The sequence below is a fragment of the Vanellus vanellus genome (assembly GCF_965231255.1).
Source record: "Vanellus vanellus genome assembly, chromosome: 9".
NCBI classification, from domain to species: Eukaryota; Metazoa; Chordata; class Aves; order Charadriiformes; family Charadriidae; genus Vanellus; species Vanellus vanellus.
In genome coordinates this window covers 11055449-11077309 of record NC_138914.1, presented here as the reverse complement: position 1 = coordinate 11077309, position 21861 = coordinate 11055449, and the positions used below count along the sequence as shown (strand labels likewise).

The following is a 21861-nucleotide window of genomic DNA, read 5'->3' as shown; positions in this document are numbered from 1 at the left end:
GCGAGAGGAGTACACAGGGCTGGAAAGTTTTGTGTTGCTTCCCAGGGGCTGCCGTTGTGTCACTGCAAAGAGTCCAGTGTCCAAGGCTGCTGTTCATCTGTGTGTCTGCAGAATTCACAATACTTTGTTATTGTCCATTTTTCCACAGAGGGCTCAACTTAACTCATTCTCGCCCTCAGTTTCCCTCATGTCACATGCAGCCCACTGCCACGCGGGGGTGTGACTATGGCTCTTCATATCTGCAGAGAAAAAGCCTCCATCGCCATGGTCTGAGACCCTGCAGCCCCCCTCCCCAGCCCTGTGTTAGCAGTGAACGGTGGGAGCAGTGTGGGCAGGGGGGAGGAGGAAGGCTGCGAAGGGAGGTGATGAGGCTGCGGACTTGCGCTGCCCAGAAGAAAGGCACGAAGATGCACCACCAGTTCACTGACAGGGTTGACCAGTTTACTGGTTACAGTCTGTGGTGTATGAAGTTCTGTTGCAAGCTGGAAACATGGAAATGCAGAAGTAGCAGAATTTCCCAAGTCCCAAATCAATGGAAATTTTAAATAGGGTAATTTTGGTTTTAGTGAGAACTGAGAAACAGGGAAATCCCTTTGGGGAAGAAAAGGAATTTATGAGTCTGCTAGTCTTGGTTTGACATAAACCATTCAGGGCAATGCCCTTGTAGGTTCCTAGGAAGCAGGAGAATGATGCCCAGCCCTAAAGTCTCACACAGCTATTAAGAGTGTACCAGCAGTGAGAGTGCAGCTAAATGATCAACTTGCATTCACGTCTGTGCGCACTTACTAAACCTTCATACGTGGTTTGAGTCGTTGCTGGCAGTTCCATAGGCAGCAGCTGCCTGTGTAACGTACTGGTAATAGCTCTGGTAACACGGGGTCCGACTGGGGCAGTGGTCCCTCCTGCTTTGCGTCCAGACAGCTGTCGGGCGCTGCGGATGCTTTGCCTGCTGATGCAGGTTCTCCCTCTGGCCAGCTGAGATGCCCATTGTTGTCACTGCCCGGTTTGTGCTTGATTGGACGGTAGAGCTCACATCTGCACCGGTCAGAGCTCAGGATAACAGCCCTTTAAAATGTCTCACTGTTGATCTTAATTCTGAGCGTGGTTTTAGGTATGCCTGCTCTGTGAAGGTGTTCTTGGGCCAGGTCCGTGTTAGCAGGTCACACAGGGCAGCAGGAGCTGTCTGTAGAGAGAAGGAGTGGGTGATGACGATGGGGCTCCTGAGCCTCCCTATGTTTTGGGGGTCACCTTTGAGTAGCTCTTTTGGGAGTGCCTTAGATGAGCTGGAGCTTGATTTTGGTCTCGTTTAATCGCAAGGGGATCCTGTTCGCACCCTGGGGTGCTGCAAGACGGCTCCATCCTGTAAGGCGGAGCACGATTCCTGGTGACCCCCGGGGCAGCCCCATGCCCCAGAGACCTGCCAGCCCTGGCAGCTCTTCCCGGGAGCAGGGTGTCCACTGGCCCTGGCCCCTTCTGCACCCCCCACGTGCTGGTAACAGGAGTTGTTGCCGTTTAACCTGCAGCCTAATTAATTCGCCTTACAAAAAATTGTATTGAGTAGACCTGCCCAAATAAACAAGAGAAGCTTGCCAAGGCCTTCAAACCCATTTCTGTTCATGACCAAACTGCCTAAACACTGAATTAAACAGCAAGCGTGGGATTTCTCCTCTGGCAAATGCAAAAGGTTGAGTTGGTGGGGAAAAAAAAAAAGGCTCAAAACGCATTGAGGGCTCACCTCATTGCAGCATTCAGATGAAAGAGGTGGAAATCTTGAGGCTAGGCAGGGTGCTGTGCAGACTGTCAAATGAACCCCTGCGGATGCTTGCACGGAGCTCGTGGCTCCCTGTCCCCATCCAGCATCTCGGCTCCCAGCTAGCGCACACCAGGGAGGAGACCAAAGCTCTTAGTGTTGGGTGCTGCCCGGAGGCACCACCCCTGAGGCTGCCACAGTCTGTCTGAGGGCTGGTACAAGGGCACATTGGAGCCTGCAGCCGTGGGAGCCTGGCTGCATGATCCAGCACTGATGGTCAGAGGTGCTGAAGGTTTTCCTGACCCTGGGTGACAGCAGCCAGCATTGCCTGCAGCAGTGTGGTCCTTGCCCTCATGGCTGTCGGGGGAGCAGCACAGGGGCAGACCTCCAGACTTGTCTGGACACCGTCAGCTGGCAGCATCAGTGCCCTCACCAGCGCTCCCGAGAGCAAGGGCGTGGATTTCCCGGTGGACACGGAGCTGTGCGCTACATGGTGTTTGATGCATGGACACAGTGAGAAGGCCCTGCTTGTGGCGCTGCTTTTTCCCAGCTGCTGAGAGCTGACTGTAATTTAACCACAGTGTGCACCTTTCCCAGAGGTGCTCCGTGACACAGATGTAATCATAAGATCATTCCATCTCTTCCCTACCCCATCTCAATTTTTTTGCTCAAGTTTCTCTTGCTTCTCATTCCTTGAGAGAAGTGAAACTTGCATTTCCAGAAGCAAAAGACTTGCGTGGTCATGAGTTTTCCTTATCAGATGATGCTGTTGAACCCTTTCATCCCAGGGGCCTAGAGTTCCATTTATAAACAGCACCAAGTAAACTCGCCAGCCTGCCTGTGATGTGCGTTGGCCTCTTCCCTTCTGGGGATCAGGAGACCGAAGGACTGAGCTCAAGTGGTTTGTGCTTGGTGTCACAAGAAGTACGGGTTGGGAGCAGAGCCAGCACCTCCTGACACCCAGTCCACTGCTTTAGCCACAAGATCATTACTTGTCTCTGGTCTCATTCTTCTTTATTTTTATTCCCTTACTTTATTTTTATTTCAAAGACTTTAAAGTTTCTTCACCCTCTTTCTCCTGAGTGGCAGCAATTCTGCTTTTGGAGGAGAAAGGAGAGTTCAGCTGGGATTCAAAGGCCATTCAGAGACATAACATAGTCAGATTAGTGGAATTGGTTTTCCAGTAAAAGTAGTACAGGCAGTACTATATGGTATGGTGAGCTCTCTAAGAAGGGGTTGTATGGTGCTCTGGGGTGGGTGTGGTGGGGCCATGATGTGGGCTGGAGCCTGCGGCTCTGCCACCGAAGCCCTGTGGTGGCCCAAGGATGGGCACTGCTGCAGTACCGCAGCCTGCTGTGAGCCAGCCACGGCTTTCCACCAGAGCACGCAGGGAGGGAGTTGGGCTCTTTTGAGACACACAAAGTCCCCGAGGTCCAGCAGTGAAAGGTACAGCCCGGCCTCCCCACGAAGCCTGGTGGGCTGAGCCAGCGTGGTCAGTACGTCCTTGGGCGAAGGTCTGCTGAGCACTGCCCATAGTCCCTCCCCGCTCAACCTCTGAGCCACTTGGCAACGTGCTGCTCAGCTCCTGCTTTTCCACCCTCCTTCTCCCTCTCTAGATTCAAGTTGGAAAGTTCAACTACACAATTGCGATGCTGCACCTTGGGGGAGGAGAGACCGCAATCATCGTCTCCATTGTCATCTGCAGCATCTTGCTGGTCCTCTCTGTCGTAGGTAAGGGAACAGAGCAATGGGTTTCCAGGCCATGCCGAGGCTTTTTCTCATTGCCTGCGGAGGCGTGAAGATGACTTACTCACACGCTAGAAATGTCTGAGTACTACAGTTGTGCAGTATCTGAAACTGGTCCCAGTGCAGCAAGTAGCCACTTTTCTTTGTATGGGACCAAGCCAGTGCCCAGGATCAAAGCCTCCTGCAGCATGGAGCATTTGCTGGCTGAATTTATAGTTCAACTCTGTTACTTGAGACTGTGATATTTATAAATTTCCCCTTTTCCTCCAAGCACTTAGTAGCTACTATAATACAAAATAAAGAAGGGTGCGAGAAACCGGTCTTGGACTGGTACTGACTTGAACAGGGCTCACTCACAGGCATGACTGTCCCAGACCACCCCAAAGGTCCACCAAGCCCGAGGTCCTGTCATGAGTAACAGCCAGTGACAGGCGCCTGGCAAAGAGTATGAAGAACAGAGTGAGTGTCCTTAGCTGCAGATCTGGAGCAGACACCACAGTTTGCAAACCTCACTGGAAGCTGTGCATCACACCTGTGTCCTCTGGCTGGGGTATCTTCTCATCGCATGCCTAGAATGGCTGTGCAGCAAGAAACCTGTCAGTTCACAGCAAATGAGGTGTTTCTAATAGGCATTTAATTTATTTTTAATAAAGGTTATAATGCACACTATTTATTAAATGCACCACCTGTCATTAGAAACATATTTCTGGAGGCATGGGAAGACTCTCAGAGCTGAACACTGTAGTACAGGTGGTAAACATCTTAAATCTGTATTCATTAATCAGCTGGAATACATTAATATACAGTTAACCTGAATATAGACAGCCCAGACGTAAATATAAGACGACAGTTACAGCATGATCGTTAAATTCCAGCTGGTTGTACTTATTTCAGGTAATCGACAACTGCCTGATCAACCATTCTTGGTTGTAGCTGTCAACCTAGTGAGTTTAGCTTTCTGCACCCATGTCAGCAGAGGACCGCTCTCATCCCAGCTGCAGCTGCTTCTAAGCCCTAGTCCGAAAGGCTTGTTCCCTTCTTCTTTTCCAGCTCTCTTTGTGTTTTGCACAAAGAGCCGCAGAGCGGAGCGCTACTGGCAGAAAACCCTGCTCCAGATGGAAGAGATGGAGTCGCAGATCCGGGAGGAAATCCGCAAAGGTAAGTCAGCGTGCCGGGCACCGAGGAGGAGCCAGGACTAGGAGGGAGATGCTGGAATAGCAGGGTTGAAGCCGTTCACCTTCTACTCTGTAGAAATTTATAGAATTATTTATAGGAGAATTTCTGCCATCGCCTTTGAGCTTTGGCAGGGTCTGTGAATGAGGCTCAATGGAAGTGCGGCTCTGCCGCTGTCTTGCTGCCTGACTCGGGCAAGCCACTGATCTTCAGTGCCACTGGTTTACCTGTCTTCAGGTTAACGTCCCTTGGCCGTGTCAGAGGGTTGCTTGAAGGCCACACGAATCTTTTGTGTGCTTTACAATTGGGCCCAACAAAAATTGCAGCATGCTCCTGCTGGAGCAATGGGAGAAGCGATCCAAGCATCTGCTGTCCCCGCGGTCCGTCACTGCAGCGCAGGCTGTGGTCCCCCTGCAGCACCAGGCTGGGGACGTGTACTCCCCATCAGTGCAGTGGGATGCTGATGGTTAAACCCTGACAGTAATCGGCTGCTTCTCAAGAAACGCTGCTTCAGCCCACTTGAGGGGAAAGGCTCGAGGAGGCAGAGATGAGACATGCCGCGTTTTTCAGTGCCAGCCTGCTTACTGGCTCAGCTGGTAGAGCATCAGAGCTCTTACCATCTGCGGGTCTCTTTGTGTAAGGTTTTGCAGAACTGCAGACAGACATGACAGACCTGACCAAGGAGTTAAACCGCAGCCAGGGGATCCCGTTCTTGGAGTACAAGCACTTTGTCACCCGGACGTTCTTCCCCAAAGTAAGGTGATACGCGTGTCACGGGCACCTTATCGCTCCCAGGTCCTTCCTAACCAGATTAGGGCTCTGCTTTCCTTCTTCTAAAGGGTTATTATGGTGAACAAAATCATTCCACTGTTATATATTTAGTTGTGATGTATTTCAGCCTCAATTATCATCAAAAGTGGAGCCACAGCTCCTGGGGTGTGAAGTAAGGTCAGGCTTGCTCGCACATGAGAGGAGCCCGGCAGCGGCACCGTCCCTGGCATCACTCTGTCTCACCCGTTTGATGCCGTTGGACACCCTCTTCTGAAATCACTCTCCCACATGAGCAGAAAGTGCTGGGGGCTCCTTCTTCTCCCCAGGAAGTCCAATGTCACCCCGCTCTGTTTGGTGGAGGCTGAAGGGTGGCTGAAAGGCGTACCTGCCGTCAGTGGTCAGGGAAAAGGGGCTTTTTGTTCCACACAGTGTGCCACTGAGCATCCCCAGCTGCTCTGCTGGTCCTCAGGAGCTTGTTAGATGTCTCTGTCTCCCACTTTCTCTCCTCTGTCAAAGGCTGGGCACATGGTGCTCCCAGTAAGATGCCCCTTGGGCACCCAGTCCCAGTCTGTCTACCCAACATCCTCCTCCAGGGCCGCACCAGACACGCCGGTGCCATAATTCCCGTCACCGGCTGCTCCGCTGTGTCGCTGAGCGCCCTCAGCAGCGGCTGTATTTCACCCCTGAGGCAGTTGCATTTCAGTGGTGAGGAGCGAGATGATGATTTATGACTGCAGAGTGTTTCATTAGTAGTTATTACTCAGGTTTTTAAGTTATCCAATCTCTATATATCTGCACACTGGAGTCTTTAAGAATCCGGCAGCTATATGAATGTTAGAGATTTAAACATTTTTCCCATCTGTTTCAAAAGTTACATATGTTAAAACACCCAGTACTCCTCTATTTTGACTTAGTCTTCTATAATGCTTTCTCTTCTGGGATTTTTCTAGCTGTCAAATTAGTCTATTTGCAGTCTCCCTTCCCTAACAGCCTCGTGTCTGCGCAGACATCTGCCTCCCCCCATTCTTGTGGTGTTTGCTCATTCAAGAGGCTCTTGCAAAGTGTTTAAAGGCTTCGTAAACCATACCAATGCATTTCTTCATAATGGGTGGTCTTCATTGCCGATGACATGTCTCTCTGTCTTGTTCCCTTGCGGTGCACGGATGTTGCCAGCCGGGTGCAGCCCCTTTCCCTAACGCTGTGCTTGGTTGCAGTGTTCCTCCCTCTACGAGGAGTGCTACATCCTGCCATCCCAGCAGCTCAGCTCCCAGGTGGGCTCCCAGGTCCAGGAAACTCATCCGCTCCTGGTGGGGGAATGGAAAGTGAGTAACCCACTAACAGCAAATGCTCTTGAGTGGTTGCTAACCATACTCGCGTGTGTTGACAATGCCATGTGCTTTCTTGTGGTGTGTGTGGGATGCTTGATCACTCAAAACAATTAACGCATACCAGCATCAGATCAGCTTTGGCTGATTGGAGAAGGCGGATCTGTGGATCTGCTCTCACAAAAAGGAGCTCTGTCCTGAGATCCTCTCTGGCTCCGGTGTGGGTTTTTCTTCCTGACTGTATCATATTGTGTGTCACCTCAGTCCCATACGCAGTTCATCGTAAATGAGATTCCTCCCGAGCAGGGACATGGTAAAAGCTGTTGTTGTCTCAGAGCTGGATTTCATGTGGACAAGAAATAGGAATTGAAGAGTCAGAGAGTCACTTAGGTTGGAAGGGAGACCTGCTCAAAGCAGCTCCAACTAGATGAGGTTGCTGAGGGCCTTGTGCAGCTGTGTCAAATATCTTCAAGGATGGAAATCCCACAGCCTCTCGGGGCCCCGATCCAGTGCCCGACCACCTGAAAGATGAAACACTTCCTTCCTTGTATTTAATCAGTGTCTTGTGCTCTGTGTGGTGTCCCTTGCCTCTCGTCCTAGGACAGAGAAGAGAGCCAGGCACTTCTCCCATGGGGCAGCTGAAGACTGCAGTAAGATCCAAGGCCAGGTTGGACGGGGCTTTTAGCAACCTGGTCTGGTGGAAGGTGTCCCTGCCCAGGGCAGGGGGGTTGGAACTAGGTGATCTTTAAGGTCCCTTTCAACTCTTAACTATTCTATGATTTTATGATTCTGTGATCTTCCCTTACCACTTCTTCTTTAGGCTGATCAAACCCAGACCTCTCCACCTCTCCTTGTACACCCACTACTTGTTTTGGCAGCCCTCAGCTGCCCTTGCCCTGGTTTGCCAATGTCTGTCTTGTAGCGGGGACCCCAAAACTGGCCACAGCACTGTAGGTAGCCTCACAAGTGCTGACCAGAGAGGAATGGCCACTGCTCCTGCCCCGCTAGCCAAGCTGTTTCTGATACAGCCCCGGAGGCAGTCGTGCCCTCGCCAGGAAAGCATGCTGCTGACCAGTGTCAGGCAGAGGCAGTGAGGGGTCTTCAGCTCAGTACCTCTGTGTTCAGCAGGGATGTCCTTGCAGTCAGGAACGATAAAAGCTGGAGGAAAACAACAAGCAGGGCTTTTCTCACTCTGCTGTCTACGTTTTTCTTTAGATCCCTGAAAACTGCAGACCCAATATGGAAGAAGGAATCTCGCTGTTCTCCACTTTACTCAACAACAAGCACTTTCTCATCGTGTTTGTCCATGCTCTCGAGCAACAAAAGGACTTTGCTGTTAGAGACAGGTATGAGCTTCAGAGCCAAAGACTTGGCAGCTGAAGCAGACTGATTTATTCCTAACCTGTGAGCAATCCAGCCCATGACTGGAGCCGTGCATTTCAGTTGAAGGTTGAGTTACACTTGCCTCCCACTTTTCTATTAGAAACAGACAGCCATAAACCTCCATTATCCTGAAGAGCACCAAAACATATGAGTGACTCACTCGTCAGTGTTTGTATCCCCGAACTCTTGGTTTACCAGTAAGAGGGTGCGAGCTGACCCAAGGTCTTGCAGCCCTGAAAGAGGGTTTGAAGTTTTAACACCGTTGAGAAGGCTCATGAAAATTGTCTGAAATACTGCCTTTGTGTTTTGGGGTTTTTTTTATGCCAGTCAGCAGTTTAGTCTTGTTGCGTTGGTCCTTGAGTCATACACAATTCTGTTGCAGATGTAACCTGGCCTCCCTGCTTACTATTGCATTGCATGGGAAACTGGAGTATTACACCAGCATCATGAAGGACCTCTTGGTGGATCTAATAGATGCTTCAGCTTCCAAAAACCCCAAGCTGATGCTGAGGAGAACGGAATCTGTGGTGGAGAAGATGCTCACCAACTGGATGTCCATCTGCATGTACAGCTATCTCAGAGTAAGAGAATCAGATCACTGTTGTTGCGGGTGTGAGTTCAGCTCTGCGTGCAGTGGTGATGAGGGGTGTGTGGGAAAGCTGAGGACCTGCCAGCATTGCCCCTTGAACAGTCACTAATGGTTGACAGACTCCAGTGTATTGAAAGATTCAAGTGTGGAAAAGCAACCTTAAGTTTGGTTGCTTCTCTGCTTCTGCCTGGGGATTTGGTGAGATCAGACATGGTGGCAGGCCTTTCTTAAGGCCAGAGCACGAACTGACGTTTTCACCATGCTTGAGAAGAGAGCCGTAGGGGAGTTGAAAAATAACCAAAATGGCTTGAGGTTTTGGAAACCATTCCAGTTATTTGTTGTTTTCTCTGACCAGCTCAGGCAGCTGGTTCAGCATGGTCTGTCTTGAGCGCGAGAGCCCCGGCTGTCGGGGGCGATGGTGGCACTGGGGCTGGGTGCTGCTCTGCATCGGTGCCCATTGGTAAGTGGAGCTTCTCTCGCGGGAGGTGTCCTCGTGGTTCCACACTGGGCGGACAGCTCTTAGCAGGAGAGGTGGGATGCCTGTCCCAGAAGCCTGACTGTCTTCCGTTGGTAACGAAAAAGAATATATTTGGCAGCTCAGAGCACATCAGCAGTCCATCTGCTCAGTGCTTTATCTCCAACGTTTGCCAGTTCTGGTTGGAATTTCCCAGAAGAATTGAGCAATAACTTAATTGATTCCATGGCAGTTAATTGGAGGACACCCCATTATACCCACAGGGGAGAGCCTTGAAAAAGCCTTTGAAAAATCTGTTTTCCCAAAGTGTTTGCTATAGTCACAGAAGCAATACTGTATTGTCCTCATACATATCATAATGTCTTCTGATCCCAGCTGATGATCACTTTTTGTCCTAAAACGTATGGTTTTGTAGTTCATAATCTTTAATTTTAGCTCACATAATTAACCGGCATAATGAAGGAAAAGTTACAGGAGTGAATGAGGATGTCTGTGCCGATGCAGCACAACTATCCAGCCTGTAAAAAGCAGAAAAGAGTGAATTAGTGATATTTTTTTTTTTTAAGCTTCATTTTTTGTGCCTGTAGTTAAACCATTGGAGAAAAAAAAGTGCTGATCTCTCCTTCTGGAGAGTGGAGACCACATGTGAGGCATCTGATCCAACTCCAGTTTGTGCTAAAAATGGACATTGTGCAAGAAGGCAGGGGAAAAAAAATAAAGGAGGAAAGAAAGTCAAGTCTTATCACGTGGGCCTAAAGACTTGGGCACGTTACATACCTAATTAATGGTGAGGAGCTCCGGCGTGCCCGCGCACTGCCCTCTCCTGGGGCGCCTGGTGTGGAGGTGCCCTTCACCGCAGGCTCATCCAGGGTGCGTGTCGGGGCCGGTGGCCGTCCTGCGGCTGGGACAGTGCCGACGGTGCTGGTGTGAGCTATGAGCTGGCTCTCCGGTGCCGTGCGGCCCTGGCCTGCCCCACAGAGGGAGGAGGAAGGGCAGGGTATGGATGGGAACCGGTCTGTGGGGTGGTGGTGGCCCTTTGCAGACCTGACGGGCCACCAGCAGAGCCTGTGGAAGGGTCCTCTGCAGGGGCTGACATTGCATGCGGGGTTTGCAGTCCCTGCTTGCTTCGCGTGCCATGGCAGTGAAGACCGTCGCAGCAATTTGTACAGCAGCCGATTTCCCATTTCTTCAAAGCAAACAGTTTCTATACTAAAGAGCAATAAAGAGTTGGTTTCCAAGAGATTTTCATGTCATGTGTGCTCCACAGTGAAGGTGGGGGACCTGATCAGAGATGCTGCCTGCTGAAATACGGCGGAGGAAGAGAATTGGTCAGACAGAAATGTCCGGAGAGGCCCTTTGACTGTTGCAGGCAGCCACAAGCTGAGTTGTGCAAAGGGACAGGGAGTCTCGGTCCGGGTCGGCAGAGCTGGGACCTTCCCCGCCACACAAAGGAGCACGCAGCCACTGCAGTCAGACGGACGGCACCTCCTTACGCACGGGCTGGTTTCAGCTCAGGGCTGTGATTTAAATACTAGTGATAGTCAAACGCCCCCCATGTGCCTTGCGTTCCTCTGAATCAAACTCTGTTGCCTTCAGAGAGGCATTTCTTGGTTAAAAAAGAGGCTGCCCGCCCGCTTGTAGCATTGGTCTGTCAGACGTGTGACGATGGGTCTGGTTTTCATTCCTGAATTATCCCCATTAATCACAACGTCTATTCGAAACAGCTGCTGCAAAGGTCCCTGCCGTTGTGCAGTGGAAAATTTCCAAGTGCTTGTATTTTCCCTTGTAAGTCAACGCTACATGCTCGAAACATTTGTTTCGTATTAATGTTCTGCCTAACAGTCCGTCCATTTGTGTTTTGGGGGAAAATGATTTGAAGGAGCTGTCTTCAACTGGGAAGGAGTTGCAGGCCACAGTCACCAGTGGTCTGAACATGTGGAGGGCACCTGAAGGCAATGGAGTCACCACTCTGACAGGGGGAGGTTTGGCTCGGTGTGTGCAGGAGATGTGATGAAGACCTAGCGGGAGGCTTGCTGCTTGGCGCTGGATTCAGAGGAAACTTGCAGTATTTGCACAAGCGATCCAAACCTCTTTCTGCAGAACTGAGTGAGAGTCGTAGATAAAATGGTCCACACTTCTGCTTTCTGCTACAGCTTTAGTAGAAAATGCTGAAAAAAAGCCTTCCTCACAAGACACCATGGTACCATTGTGCCTGGCTCCTAACAGGATCAGGGGACTGGGAGTTAAAGGAAAATTAAGGTCCTGGAATTCAGCTTTTAGGTCTGGGTCCAAGCTTCCCAAAGTTTTGCGTGTGGTATGGAGCTGAGGTTTGGTTCTTCACAGAATGCAAATAGATAATCATCCCAAAATTAGCAGGCACTTGGGATAAGCAGCTGTTTTCTGTGCTTTTCCCACCCCAGACTCACCAAGACATTTTGGAAATGCTGTAACATGTTCCTGGGAGGACATCTCTAATGACTTGTCAGCCTGGTTAATAGGGCAGCAACATGTGAATCCAGTCTGTGCTCTAAACCTTTTTTTTCCCCCAAGCATATAAAACCCAAGCCCTCCCACGCTCATCGTGCGTGAAACCGTTCAAGTAATGCCAGCCTGAACTGTGCTTTCCATTACTGCAAAGTTGTTTCAGTGCCCTGGGTAGCTTTAAGAGCCCGTAACAGTTCAGTCAAAAATGAAAATGAAGTCTCATTAAAATACATTCACAATAGGAGGAAAAAAGGCCCCAGACTGTGTTTTTTTAAGTACTTTTTTGTCCTGAATCAGCACTGATCTCTTCTAGTTAAACTTCCTTTCTCCCAACTAGCCAAGTCCAAAGACAGTTTTGATTCATTTCCAGATGAGTTTTCCGAACAACGCTTGAGGTTTCCAAGTTTGCCATTTTATCTCTAGTCCCTGCCTGCCAGCCCTTCTTTCCCCTCTTTGAAATTTGCTGTCTGATTAGCACTTTTGCAGATTTCCATAACATCCCACAGTTCCTGAGCCTGAAAGCCAAAAAACCAAACAGAAATAGTATCTCGCCGGCGGAGCGCTGTCGTTATTTCCCATGTGGCCAGTCCTGGGACTGGTCCTGCTCGTGCTCGCTGTGGCGGGTCCGAAACGCACGCTCCTCCTCTTCCCGGGCTGCCTCCCAGCGCAGCTTCACGTGTGCGGGAAGGTGCCTCACGGCCACCCCTGACCCACGCGGCCTGTGCCGGCTTCAAGCCATAAAGAGCTCCTGTATCAGCAGGACTCACACTTTTTAAATGTTTTTGGAGGCAGCCGCATAGCCGTTGGCAGCTCCTCGTGTCTCTCTGCGGCCGGAGCCGTGGCTGGGGCCAGAGCTTCCCACGGGGGCGACGGGGAAGGCTCCAAAACCCAGCGCTTTGGGTTCATCCTGCTGTGTGCTCACGCACGCGCGACATAAAACAGAGATCCTCTTCGTAGCAGGGTCAGCATCAGGATCTGTCGGCACTTCTTGTGTAGGGTCAGCGTGGCCGCGCTGCACGGGTCACATTACGGGGAGAGCAGGTACTACAGCCTGGGGAAGTTCCCTGTAGGTGTCAGTCCCTTGCTTGTTACCTCATACTCCCGCCTTTCTCTCAGAAACTAACTCTTCTTTATGTCTTCTGACACTTTCTCCACTCCGTTCACGATCCTCAACTTCTCCGCATCCCCAGGGCTTCACATCTTTCTCTGCTTTCTGGAAGCCGTGCCTACCTCCATTTCCAGCACCGGCAGCTCTGCTGCTGAGCCCGGTTCACGCTGCGTGCTCAGAAGGAGCATGGCAGGAGGTCATTACACCCCGGCAGAAGGCCCAAGGGACTTCCCTGTGTTCACAAAAACGTTGCCCTCGGAAAATAAAGCGGGTGCACCATTGGCACAGATGGCGCGTGCCCACCTACAGCCCTGCTGTAGCGTCTTATCGGCAACCACGCCGAATGCAGTCGAATCAAAATTGACATCAAACTAATTGCTTTAGCAATTATAGGGCAATTAGAATAAAAGAATCACCAAGTCTTAATTAAGAAGCAGATTGAACAGGATTTAGCAGCTCCTAGCTGAGAAATATCAAAATCATTCAATATCTGTTGTCTTGAGTAGGATTTCAGATGGCAAGAATGTTTGTGCGGGGTGTGTGTGATGCTCAGAAAGTACATAAATGTGCAATAATTTGCACTTGCCTCGTTGGAAGGAAATTGCACGTGAACATTAGGGAGAATGGGATGTACTCCAGTACTGAAAAGTTTCTTAAGAAAATAGCTTATGTTTTACTTGCGCATCAGCATAGCAGACAGAAGTGGATCAGAAATCTGGCATTAAACCATGTAGCTGAACCGCATCGCAAATAGCTGGTCCCTGTTATGTGTTTTGTTTTCACTGCAGCAGTGTCACAATTCACCTCTCTCCTGTAAGACAGAGTTTGATGAATGTAAGGAGTTAAATGGTGTGTTTGCTTGCTGTCGCATGGGAACAGCTTGTTGACCCTGATCCTTTCTGCTTCACTGTGATCAGGGCTCTGCTGTGGTATGAGAAGTATGAACGCTAGTTCCCAGAGCCACAGGCACATGCCACGGGCTCACTTCCATGGATTTCAATGGCAAACCAGGCAGCGCAAAGAGGGGTTCACTGATACCTTCATGAGAAAGCTGGGCACCCAAATATCTCTGTAGACCTGGATTTTTGTGCACATCAGCCCCATCCTTGCCCTGCTGAGCGCAGTACGTTGTACAGTCTGCGCCCTGTCAGATTGCAAGAAACATCTCTGTACTGGAGTATGCCAGATTCTCCCTGAAGTTCATGTGTAATTTCACATGTAAATTAATGCACATTTGTATTTTGCTGAGCATCGTGTGTGCACGTACCCACTCAGCACAGCTATGCATATGCCCCTACCTTCTGAGCAGTACCCGAGCACTCTGCCCGTGAGACAGCAAATGCTGGCACAGCCTGTTGGTGGCAATCCACAGCCCTACGGTACTTGCTGGAGAAGTTGGATGGGATATGTTGATGCTGACAATCACAGCTCACCCGCCCCGAAAATTGCCTGCGGCTGTTGTCTGCTGTTATGTCCTCTTCCCCATCTGCGCTGTCACACTGCCACGAGTCTGAAAACTTCTGAGCAGCCTCAGAGAGATGCTGGTGGGAGCTGGGGGAGTGATGGCACTGAGCACCCGCCGGGGCTTTGCAGTGCCTGGCGTGGATCAGTCCTGCTCCGCAGTGTGCGGAGGCATCTTCAGTGTCAGTTCAGAGCCTGTCCCCGCCATGCTGCTGGAAGGAGTTACCACTACCAGGTCCAGTTTGCTCACTTGGTCTTCTTTCCCTTCCCCAGGAAACAGTGGGAGAGCCTTTCTTCCTTTTGATCTGTGCCATCAAACAGCAGATTAACAAAGGGTCCATCGACGCCATTACGGGGAAAGCCAGGTACACCCTCAACGAGGAGTGGCTCCTGAGGGAGAACATCGAGGCAAAGCCGAGGGTGAGTACCTGCACCCCGGGGGTCTGATGGGTGCGTGCCCCAGTGGGGCAGTTGTGCAAGAGGCTGATTTGGTACCCGTGCAGGTGTAATAACCGCATAACTTACATACCTGCACAGGCACCTTGCCGCTGCATAAGCTCACAGCTACAGAACAAGGCTTGTAATGACCATTTGTTTTCATGTCCGTCCATCCCTTGGTGGGTCACTCAAGTAGCTCAGATTAGGGGTGAAGGGAGGTCAGAAAATTTCTTATGCTGTATTCAGGGATTTAAAGCAACAGGTTTACCGTTCCTGGCAAAAGAGCATCTTCACTGGCAGCGGGAAGGTGCTGGCTGTGAACCTGAGCCCCGGGGTGAGGGCTCTGCCCCGGCAGTCACAGCAGTGGTGCTGAAAAGCGGTTTTGCAAAATGCCTCCTGTGGGAACAGGGCAGACGAGGGCTGTGCGTGTGAAGGGCTCGGTTCCCTCCAGTACCTGACACAGAATTTGGCAGACGCCTTTCCAGAGCCTGAGTCAAATCCTGCTTTCAATTACCTGGCATAAATCTGGAGCAGCTTCACTGAAGACAGTAGGTTACCCCAGATGTGCATCACCGTAACTCAGAGCAGGTTCGAACTCCGCATCCTCTGCAGATTCCTGTTACCAATTGACCTGTAAATTTACAGTGCAGACCGAGAGGGGTTAGCAGCAGGGCGCAAAGTATTAGCTTTCTCGGCAGAAATGGTAACTTCATAAGTCTGAGCAGGGGAAGTGTGGCTGCTTCCTGCTTTGCAAGAAGAGAAAGAAAAGTATAAACAGGGTATGTTGGAGGAAGGAGAGCAACTGCAGGGTTAGTGCTGACTCACCGGCAATCCCCCACCTTGCTGGTAAGTGAACACTTTTGGTGCTTTAAAGAACACCTGCACGGTGTACAACATGAAATAACATCTTCATTTAATGCTATGGAGAGAATTGGACTTCACCTGTGCATTCGCATTGTTCTCACAGCCAAGGATGCTGACTCTGTATCCTGACACTGAAAAGCTGTGTTTGCAGAGGAACCCCTAGGCTGTGAAAATCCCAGCCACAGCTCTCGTGTACCAGGAGCCCTTCTAAGAGGCAGCTGTGCTCATGCACAAGCAGTGCTCTGGGCATCTGCAGCTCCGCGCCCTGGGATTGCCACTTGGGCAGCGGGATGGCTTCAGGCTTGTATTCGCCATCCAGCGGAGGCGCAGTGTTGCCCTCCAGTTTGGGCGCACACAGGAGCAGAGGATGCAAGCAGAGGCAGAGCTGAGGCTGTCCCAGAGTGAAGCCCCACTCGGCAGGAGGGAGACACCATGCTTGTAGCATTTGGGTCCGCACATCCTGGGAGAGGAGGAGGCTCCTGGACTCTGCCTCTCCTTGCTTGCCTGGCGTGGCAGCCGCTCCCAAAAGAGGAGAGGATTTTTTACAGGAAGAGAGTCGCTGTCATTGCCCTGCAATGACATTTCTGCTGCGACTGTAGCAGCAGTTGTGCATCCCTGAGGTCTGAGCTGGTTTTTGCAGCAGCCCCTTGGAGCTGCTTGTCCCACTGTTCGGTACGCTCTCGAGCAGGTTGCTGGGTGGTGCGGGTGGTGGGCTCCAGGGCTGCGGCAGACCCAGCCTGTGGTGTGCTTAAAGCTTGTTTAAACAAAGGAGCTCGGCCCATTGCGTCAGGGAGAGGCTGAGCAATGAGCCTTGGCGGTCCCATTAGTCACCAGCCGGAGCCAAGAAGCTGAGGACATGACTGGTTATGGGGGCTGACCTTTCCTCCCGCCCCCATGGTGGTCTCTGCGCGTCAGGGCTAAGCCCCATTAGCAAGGCAGCGTGAGAGGAGGTTGCGGTGTCACTCACTGGCTCCGTCAACAAACGGGGTCTTCAGCCTCCGGGAGCTATAAATCAGCACCTCTCACTAGCGGTAAAGCCTAGATGACCACATTTGTTCAGCCTGATTTCCAGCAGCATGGGCCCCAGAGCGCACCAATGAGAGCTGTGTGGGCGCTGCAGCCTCCGTGCATCCTTGGGAGCTGGCAGAACTGGGCAGGTCACCCCTAACTCAGCCTCTGCCTGCAGAACCTCAACGTCTCCTTCCAAGGCTGTGGGATGGACTCCCTGAGTGTCAGGGCCATGGACACGGACACGCTCAGCCAAGTGAAGGAGAAGATTCTGGAGGCCTTCTGCAAGAACGTCCCCTACTCCCAGTGGCCAAGGGTGGAAGATGTCGACCTTGGTAAGGACCAGGTGCATGGGACCAGCCAGTCACTAAAACCTGGTGTTGCATATAGCTCTTGGCATCTATCAGAGGGCAGTGAGTGATGCAGCACTGACAAGAGGGCAGACATCAGAGCAGCCTTTCCTGAGGGTGGTCTTCAGGAATGAGTGATGGGACTGGTGGGCAGGAATAACTGGGCACATAACTGGAAAGAAGCTTTAGGAGAGCCCAAGTGGAGCAGAGAGATGCTTGGACTTGCATCCTTTAAAGCCTATAGTCTTAACTCCAGAATAGGTACCCTCTAAAACACCCTTGAGCCTGCAGATGGCCTGTTAGTACATGGCTCTCCATAAGCAGCTGTAATTGAGCCCATGGACTCCTGTCCAGCCATAGATTCAAGTCTGTCATTTGTCTACCCAGTGGCCAACTCCTCCTCCCAACATTTAAGAAGGATCCAAACCCAATGCTGGTAAGAGAAACCCAGGCTGTCTGTGGTGTCTCTGTGCCACGCAGCGGGTGGTGTAGACGCACCGTGGCTGGCCGCAGTTGCAAGGTGTGACATTCAGTGTGGTCAGTGCCAAAGGGGGTCTCCATAGAAGAAGGCCCTGGGCTGGAGCAGTGACGGGGCCCCGTTCCTCTCAGCTGGTGCACGTGGCATGCCCCCTATTCACAGACAGGTGACCAGCTCTGCGCTGCGGGGAGCCACCACCAACCCTCAGTGGCCATGTGCAGGACATGCAGCATCTCACCTGCCTGGTGCTCCACGAGGCAGGTCCCACACAACCCCCAGGGGCGAGATGGGGAGAGGGGAGATGTGCGCCTCCCCATCTCTCTGAACAGAGCCTTTGTCATCTCTCCCAGCTCCGTCCGGGTCTGCTCTGGTCTGGAAAGTCCCACTCCAGGGGCTAACCCTAGAGGCCATTGCTAAACATCTGCTCTGGTTTAGCAGAGCCCCAGGGGCCTCGGCAGTGGGACTGTGCAGCCCCTGAGCGCTGCGTGGCCAGTCCCCCGCGCCTTGGGCCCCTCTGCACGTACCTTTGTCGGGCTGGTGTCTCACTTCTCCCTTCTCTGTGCTCAGAGTGGTTCGCCACCAGCACCGACAGCTACATCCTCCGGGACCTCGACGACACCTCGGTGGTGGAGGATGGCAGGAAGAAACTCAACACATTAGCACATTACAAGGTAAACCTGCCGTGCTGCAGGAAAGCTCTGCTTCCTTGGAGCCTGCCTGGCCTCGGGGGCGAGCTGCGGTTCTCCCTCCAAAAACAGGATTATCAGGAACAAGCAGGGAGGTTGCCATAGCTCCGAGAGAGCTTCCGGGGAATAGACATCTGCCCTGGCGAGAAGCTCGTTAATATTGCAACACACTGAAACTAATTAAACACTCTTCATGCAAAACAAGTTATTACTGACAACAGAAAGAGGAGGAAAAAAAGCTCCTATTCCCAACGGCCACCAGCTTGGCTGATTAGTATCACTCTGCTCTTGATCCGTGTTCCTGCTGAAATCACTGGCACAATTGTCGCTGCCTGCCCTGAGAGCAGAGCTAGGGATGCCATCGAGGAGTGGAGGCCAAAAGCGTGGGGAAATGTGACAAATCAAATTGTTTTCTTGACCGTTTTTCCTTTTAAAATTAAATGAAACCAGAAATTTGTATATGATTTCCATATTCCCTGCTATGCCTGGGAGCATAATCCTCTCTGGTCTGTAACAGTGCATGGAAAATCAAAAACGGAGCTGAGTACTTATTAATATTATTATTTGTGTAACAGCCATGCCACGGAGCCCCACTGCTGGCACAGTGCCCCGCTGTGCCGAGAGCTGGAGACGCAGCACAGAGAGGTGGTACCGGCCCTGCGGCTCTGGGCTGTGGCCGGGTTCCTTCTCCCCTTCCAGGGAAAGGCAACACAGCATCTGCACAGCATCACACTCTTTCCCCTTTCAATCACCCGATGTCAGCATCCAAAACTGTTTCTTGGATGCATGTATTTGCCTGATTCCCGTCAGATTTGAGAGCCTCACTATCTTGCATTTGCATTTAAAAAACCCTTTCCATGTTTTTTCCAAGCCAGGAGCTGGGGCAGGGCAGGCACAGGGGACGTTTGTGGCAGAGCAGCGATTGCACCAGCATCCCCCAGCTCCTGGGATCTCCCCGGGGCCCTTCCTGGCTCTGTGGGAGGCACCATTAAGGCTCCTGTCATTGATGTCTGCTCTCCCTTTCCTCCGCAGATCCCCGAAGGTGCGTCACTGGCCATGAGTTTGTCAGACAAGAAGGACACCACGCTGAGCAGAGGTAATGTCTCACCTCTCTTCCCCTGTTGCTGGTGACCGGGCAGAAACACTTGTGTTTTTAGAGGGGTGTCTCTGCCAGGGATGCTGAGAGCCAGTCGCCAGCCCCCTTGCATGGGTGTTGGGGTGTGTGTTAGCCTGTGCGGGGCTGGATCTGGTGTTACCAGCACTCGTAGAGCACCCTTGTGTGTGTAGTGGCGCGTTGGGCAAAGCTGGTCAGGGCAGCTTTGTGCCTGGGAAGGCGCTGAGCGTTGTCTGGGACTGTCACCACTGCGCGAGCTGGCCAGCCGGCAGCCTGGGACACGCTCAGGAAGCCCTCCGGGTCCTGCAGGGTCTCCACTGGCTCTCCTGCAAACCCCTTGTGCCCACACTGTGGTGTACGTTTGGGACAGAGACAGCCGTGGAGCTGCAGGAGATGTACCTCCCTCCTTCCCCTGGGGTTGCCCCTTGCTGCGGCTGAGCGAGGGGCCCGCACTCCCTGTGGGGACTGCAGGTCTGAGTCCTGCCGTGCAGGCAGTGGCAGCGCAGCCGTCCCAGGTGGGACCGCTGGCGAGACAGACAGGCGGAGTGGAGACACTGAGCGCTGTAATGACTGCCACATGTGGTGGCATTGCCTGAACCGCAGCCAGCACCCGGCGAGGGAGAAGAGGGATGCGGGGACCAGGAGCAGGGTTTCTGTGGGGCATGGGCAGAGCAGGCACGCTGGCCCGCAGGTGGCCGTCATTCTAACAGCCTTGGCATGAAGGCATCTGTGTCAGCACTGCTGATCAGCCCCGTCCATCACTGCCCATCCCTGCACGGCTGCTGCTGGGCTGTGCACTGCTCCTTCCCCTTCACAGCGAATGCTCCCCCCCGGGCACAGGCAGGGGGGCTCCAACTGGACCAGGGGGACAGAGCAGGTCACAGAATTATAGAATCATAGAATGGTTTGGGTGGGACGGGACCGTAAAGACCATCCAGTCCCACCCCCTGCCCTGGACAGGGACACCTCCCACCAGACCAGGTTGCTCCAAGCCCCATCCAACCTGGCCTTGAACGCCTCCAGGGATGGGGCAGCCACAGCTTCTCGGGGCAACCTGGGACAGTGAACAGGTTGAAGGTTCGCCCAGGTTGAAGCCACAGTGGCCACTGGAGAGGTCACAGATCTCTGAGAGTGTGGGACTGATCCCGGAGGGTGGGCGGCTTCCATACTCCTTCTAACTTTAAGGCTTGTCTATGTCACTTGTGGAAGTGGGGGGTTGTGCCTGCTTCTCCTTCTTGGCCCCCTCTTCTGTAGGAGAAATGAAGAAGATCTGGAGAATACACATTTCTGATACACACATTGCAGGAGATGCAAGTGTGATGTTTGTGGTTTTGCTTTAAAGATGTGTTATCCAGTATCCCCCTCTCTCTGCTTGCTGGGGTGCTCAGTGCTTTCCCAGCCCTTAAGACAGAGGAGTTTGCACCTTTGGTCTCACATCCTCATTAGGGGTTTGCATTCAATCTGTGCTAGCAAAGTGAAAAAAGGGAAGGAGCTGAAACCACTTGATTGGAAAAGCCCTTTCCCTCCCAATTACATATGTTCAGTTTCTTGCCAGCCTATTTCTGGGTTTCAGGCTGTGCAAAGAGTCAAAACAGACCACGGAAGACAAAAATTCACATTGAACATGAAGTTTCAAACCCCGTCTGCAGGCTGCCCGCCCCGAGCCTGTCTCAGCAGTGGGAATCCTTTTGCTCGCTGGAGCAAGGAGCTGCTCAGGGCTGTGGTGGCCCCGGTGATGAGGCTTGGAGATGGCCCAGGGCATGTGGGGCTGCAGAGCACAGTGGGGCATTGTGGGGTACAGTGGGGTGCAGTGGGGCATCACAGGGCATCGCAGACCATCACGACACAGGAGTGTCCCTCTGCTGGTCCTGTTTTCATGCCCTCTTGGGTCCCTCTTAAAACACCCCTTGGGAGACCTCAAGTCCTTCTTAAAGTACTTCCTGAGGTACTTGCCACGTGCCCCAGAGGGCAATAAACAACCCCAAAGCAAATTAAAATGCTGAGGTCACTTGGGGTGGGAACACCAGCTCGGTGCTGGGGTTGTTGGGGAAAGCGAAATGCCCCCTGATGTGGAGGGTGTCTGCAGAGGCACATTTTGGTTGGGTCCTCCAACTAAGTTGCTGTGTCTTTCTCTTCTTCACAGTGAAGGATTTGGACACTGAGAAGTACTTTCACTTGGTAAGTCCCCCGCTCCCAGCTATGGAGGCTGATGGCTGCGTGGTGGGGAAGTGGGAGTGGCTCTCCCCTCCTGCCCTCCCCGGGGGAGCGCTGCTGGGCAGGAAAGCCGTTGCTCCAGGATGCCCAATCTGCAGCGCGGCACCGCACGCAACGGGTCACAGCAGTGGCTCTGCTGCCCCAGATCTCTCCTGCTGCCGTGGCAGCAAGGACGATGGCAGAGCACGGGCAGGTTCCTTGCAGCAGTGGAGGGGTGCCCATTTAATCTGCACGTTTTGACATATTTCACCTTTACCATGGCTGCCGGTTAGCAGACAACAGAAGCTGTTGCTTTCATCCCTGCCAGTGGGTGCCGAACAGGCCGTTTCGTCTCCGGCAGCCGCTGCACTGGGGCAGGGAGGCTCTGGGCTGTGGTGGTCCCTCAGCCAGGATGTCCGCTGCTGCCAGGCTGGCTCTCAGAGAGATGTCCCCCCAAAAGGTGGC

At 52.4% G+C, this 21861-nt stretch overlaps 1 protein-coding gene across 1 annotated transcript in view; it reads left to right on the top strand.

Moving 5' to 3' along the window:
* Window positions 1-21861, top strand: part of PLXND1 (plexin D1) — a gene marked incomplete at its 5' end in the record, with an annotated part of 82400 nt that overhangs the window by 51495 nt on the left and 9044 nt on the right. The window contains 11 exons of the mRNA XM_082487728.1: window positions 3367-3481; window positions 4547-4654; window positions 5311-5423; window positions 6655-6762; window positions 7981-8111; window positions 8531-8729; window positions 14539-14685; window positions 16754-16910; window positions 17971-18074; window positions 19122-19185; window positions 21347-21381. Of these exons, the coding sequence (XP_082343854.1) occupies window positions 3367-3481; window positions 4547-4654; window positions 5311-5423; window positions 6655-6762; window positions 7981-8111; window positions 8531-8729; window positions 14539-14685; window positions 16754-16910; window positions 17971-18074; window positions 19122-19185; window positions 21347-21381 (1281 nt within the window). The remainder of the gene's footprint in view (window positions 1-3366; window positions 3482-4546; window positions 4655-5310; window positions 5424-6654; window positions 6763-7980; window positions 8112-8530; window positions 8730-14538; window positions 14686-16753; window positions 16911-17970; window positions 18075-19121; window positions 19186-21346; window positions 21382-21861) is intronic.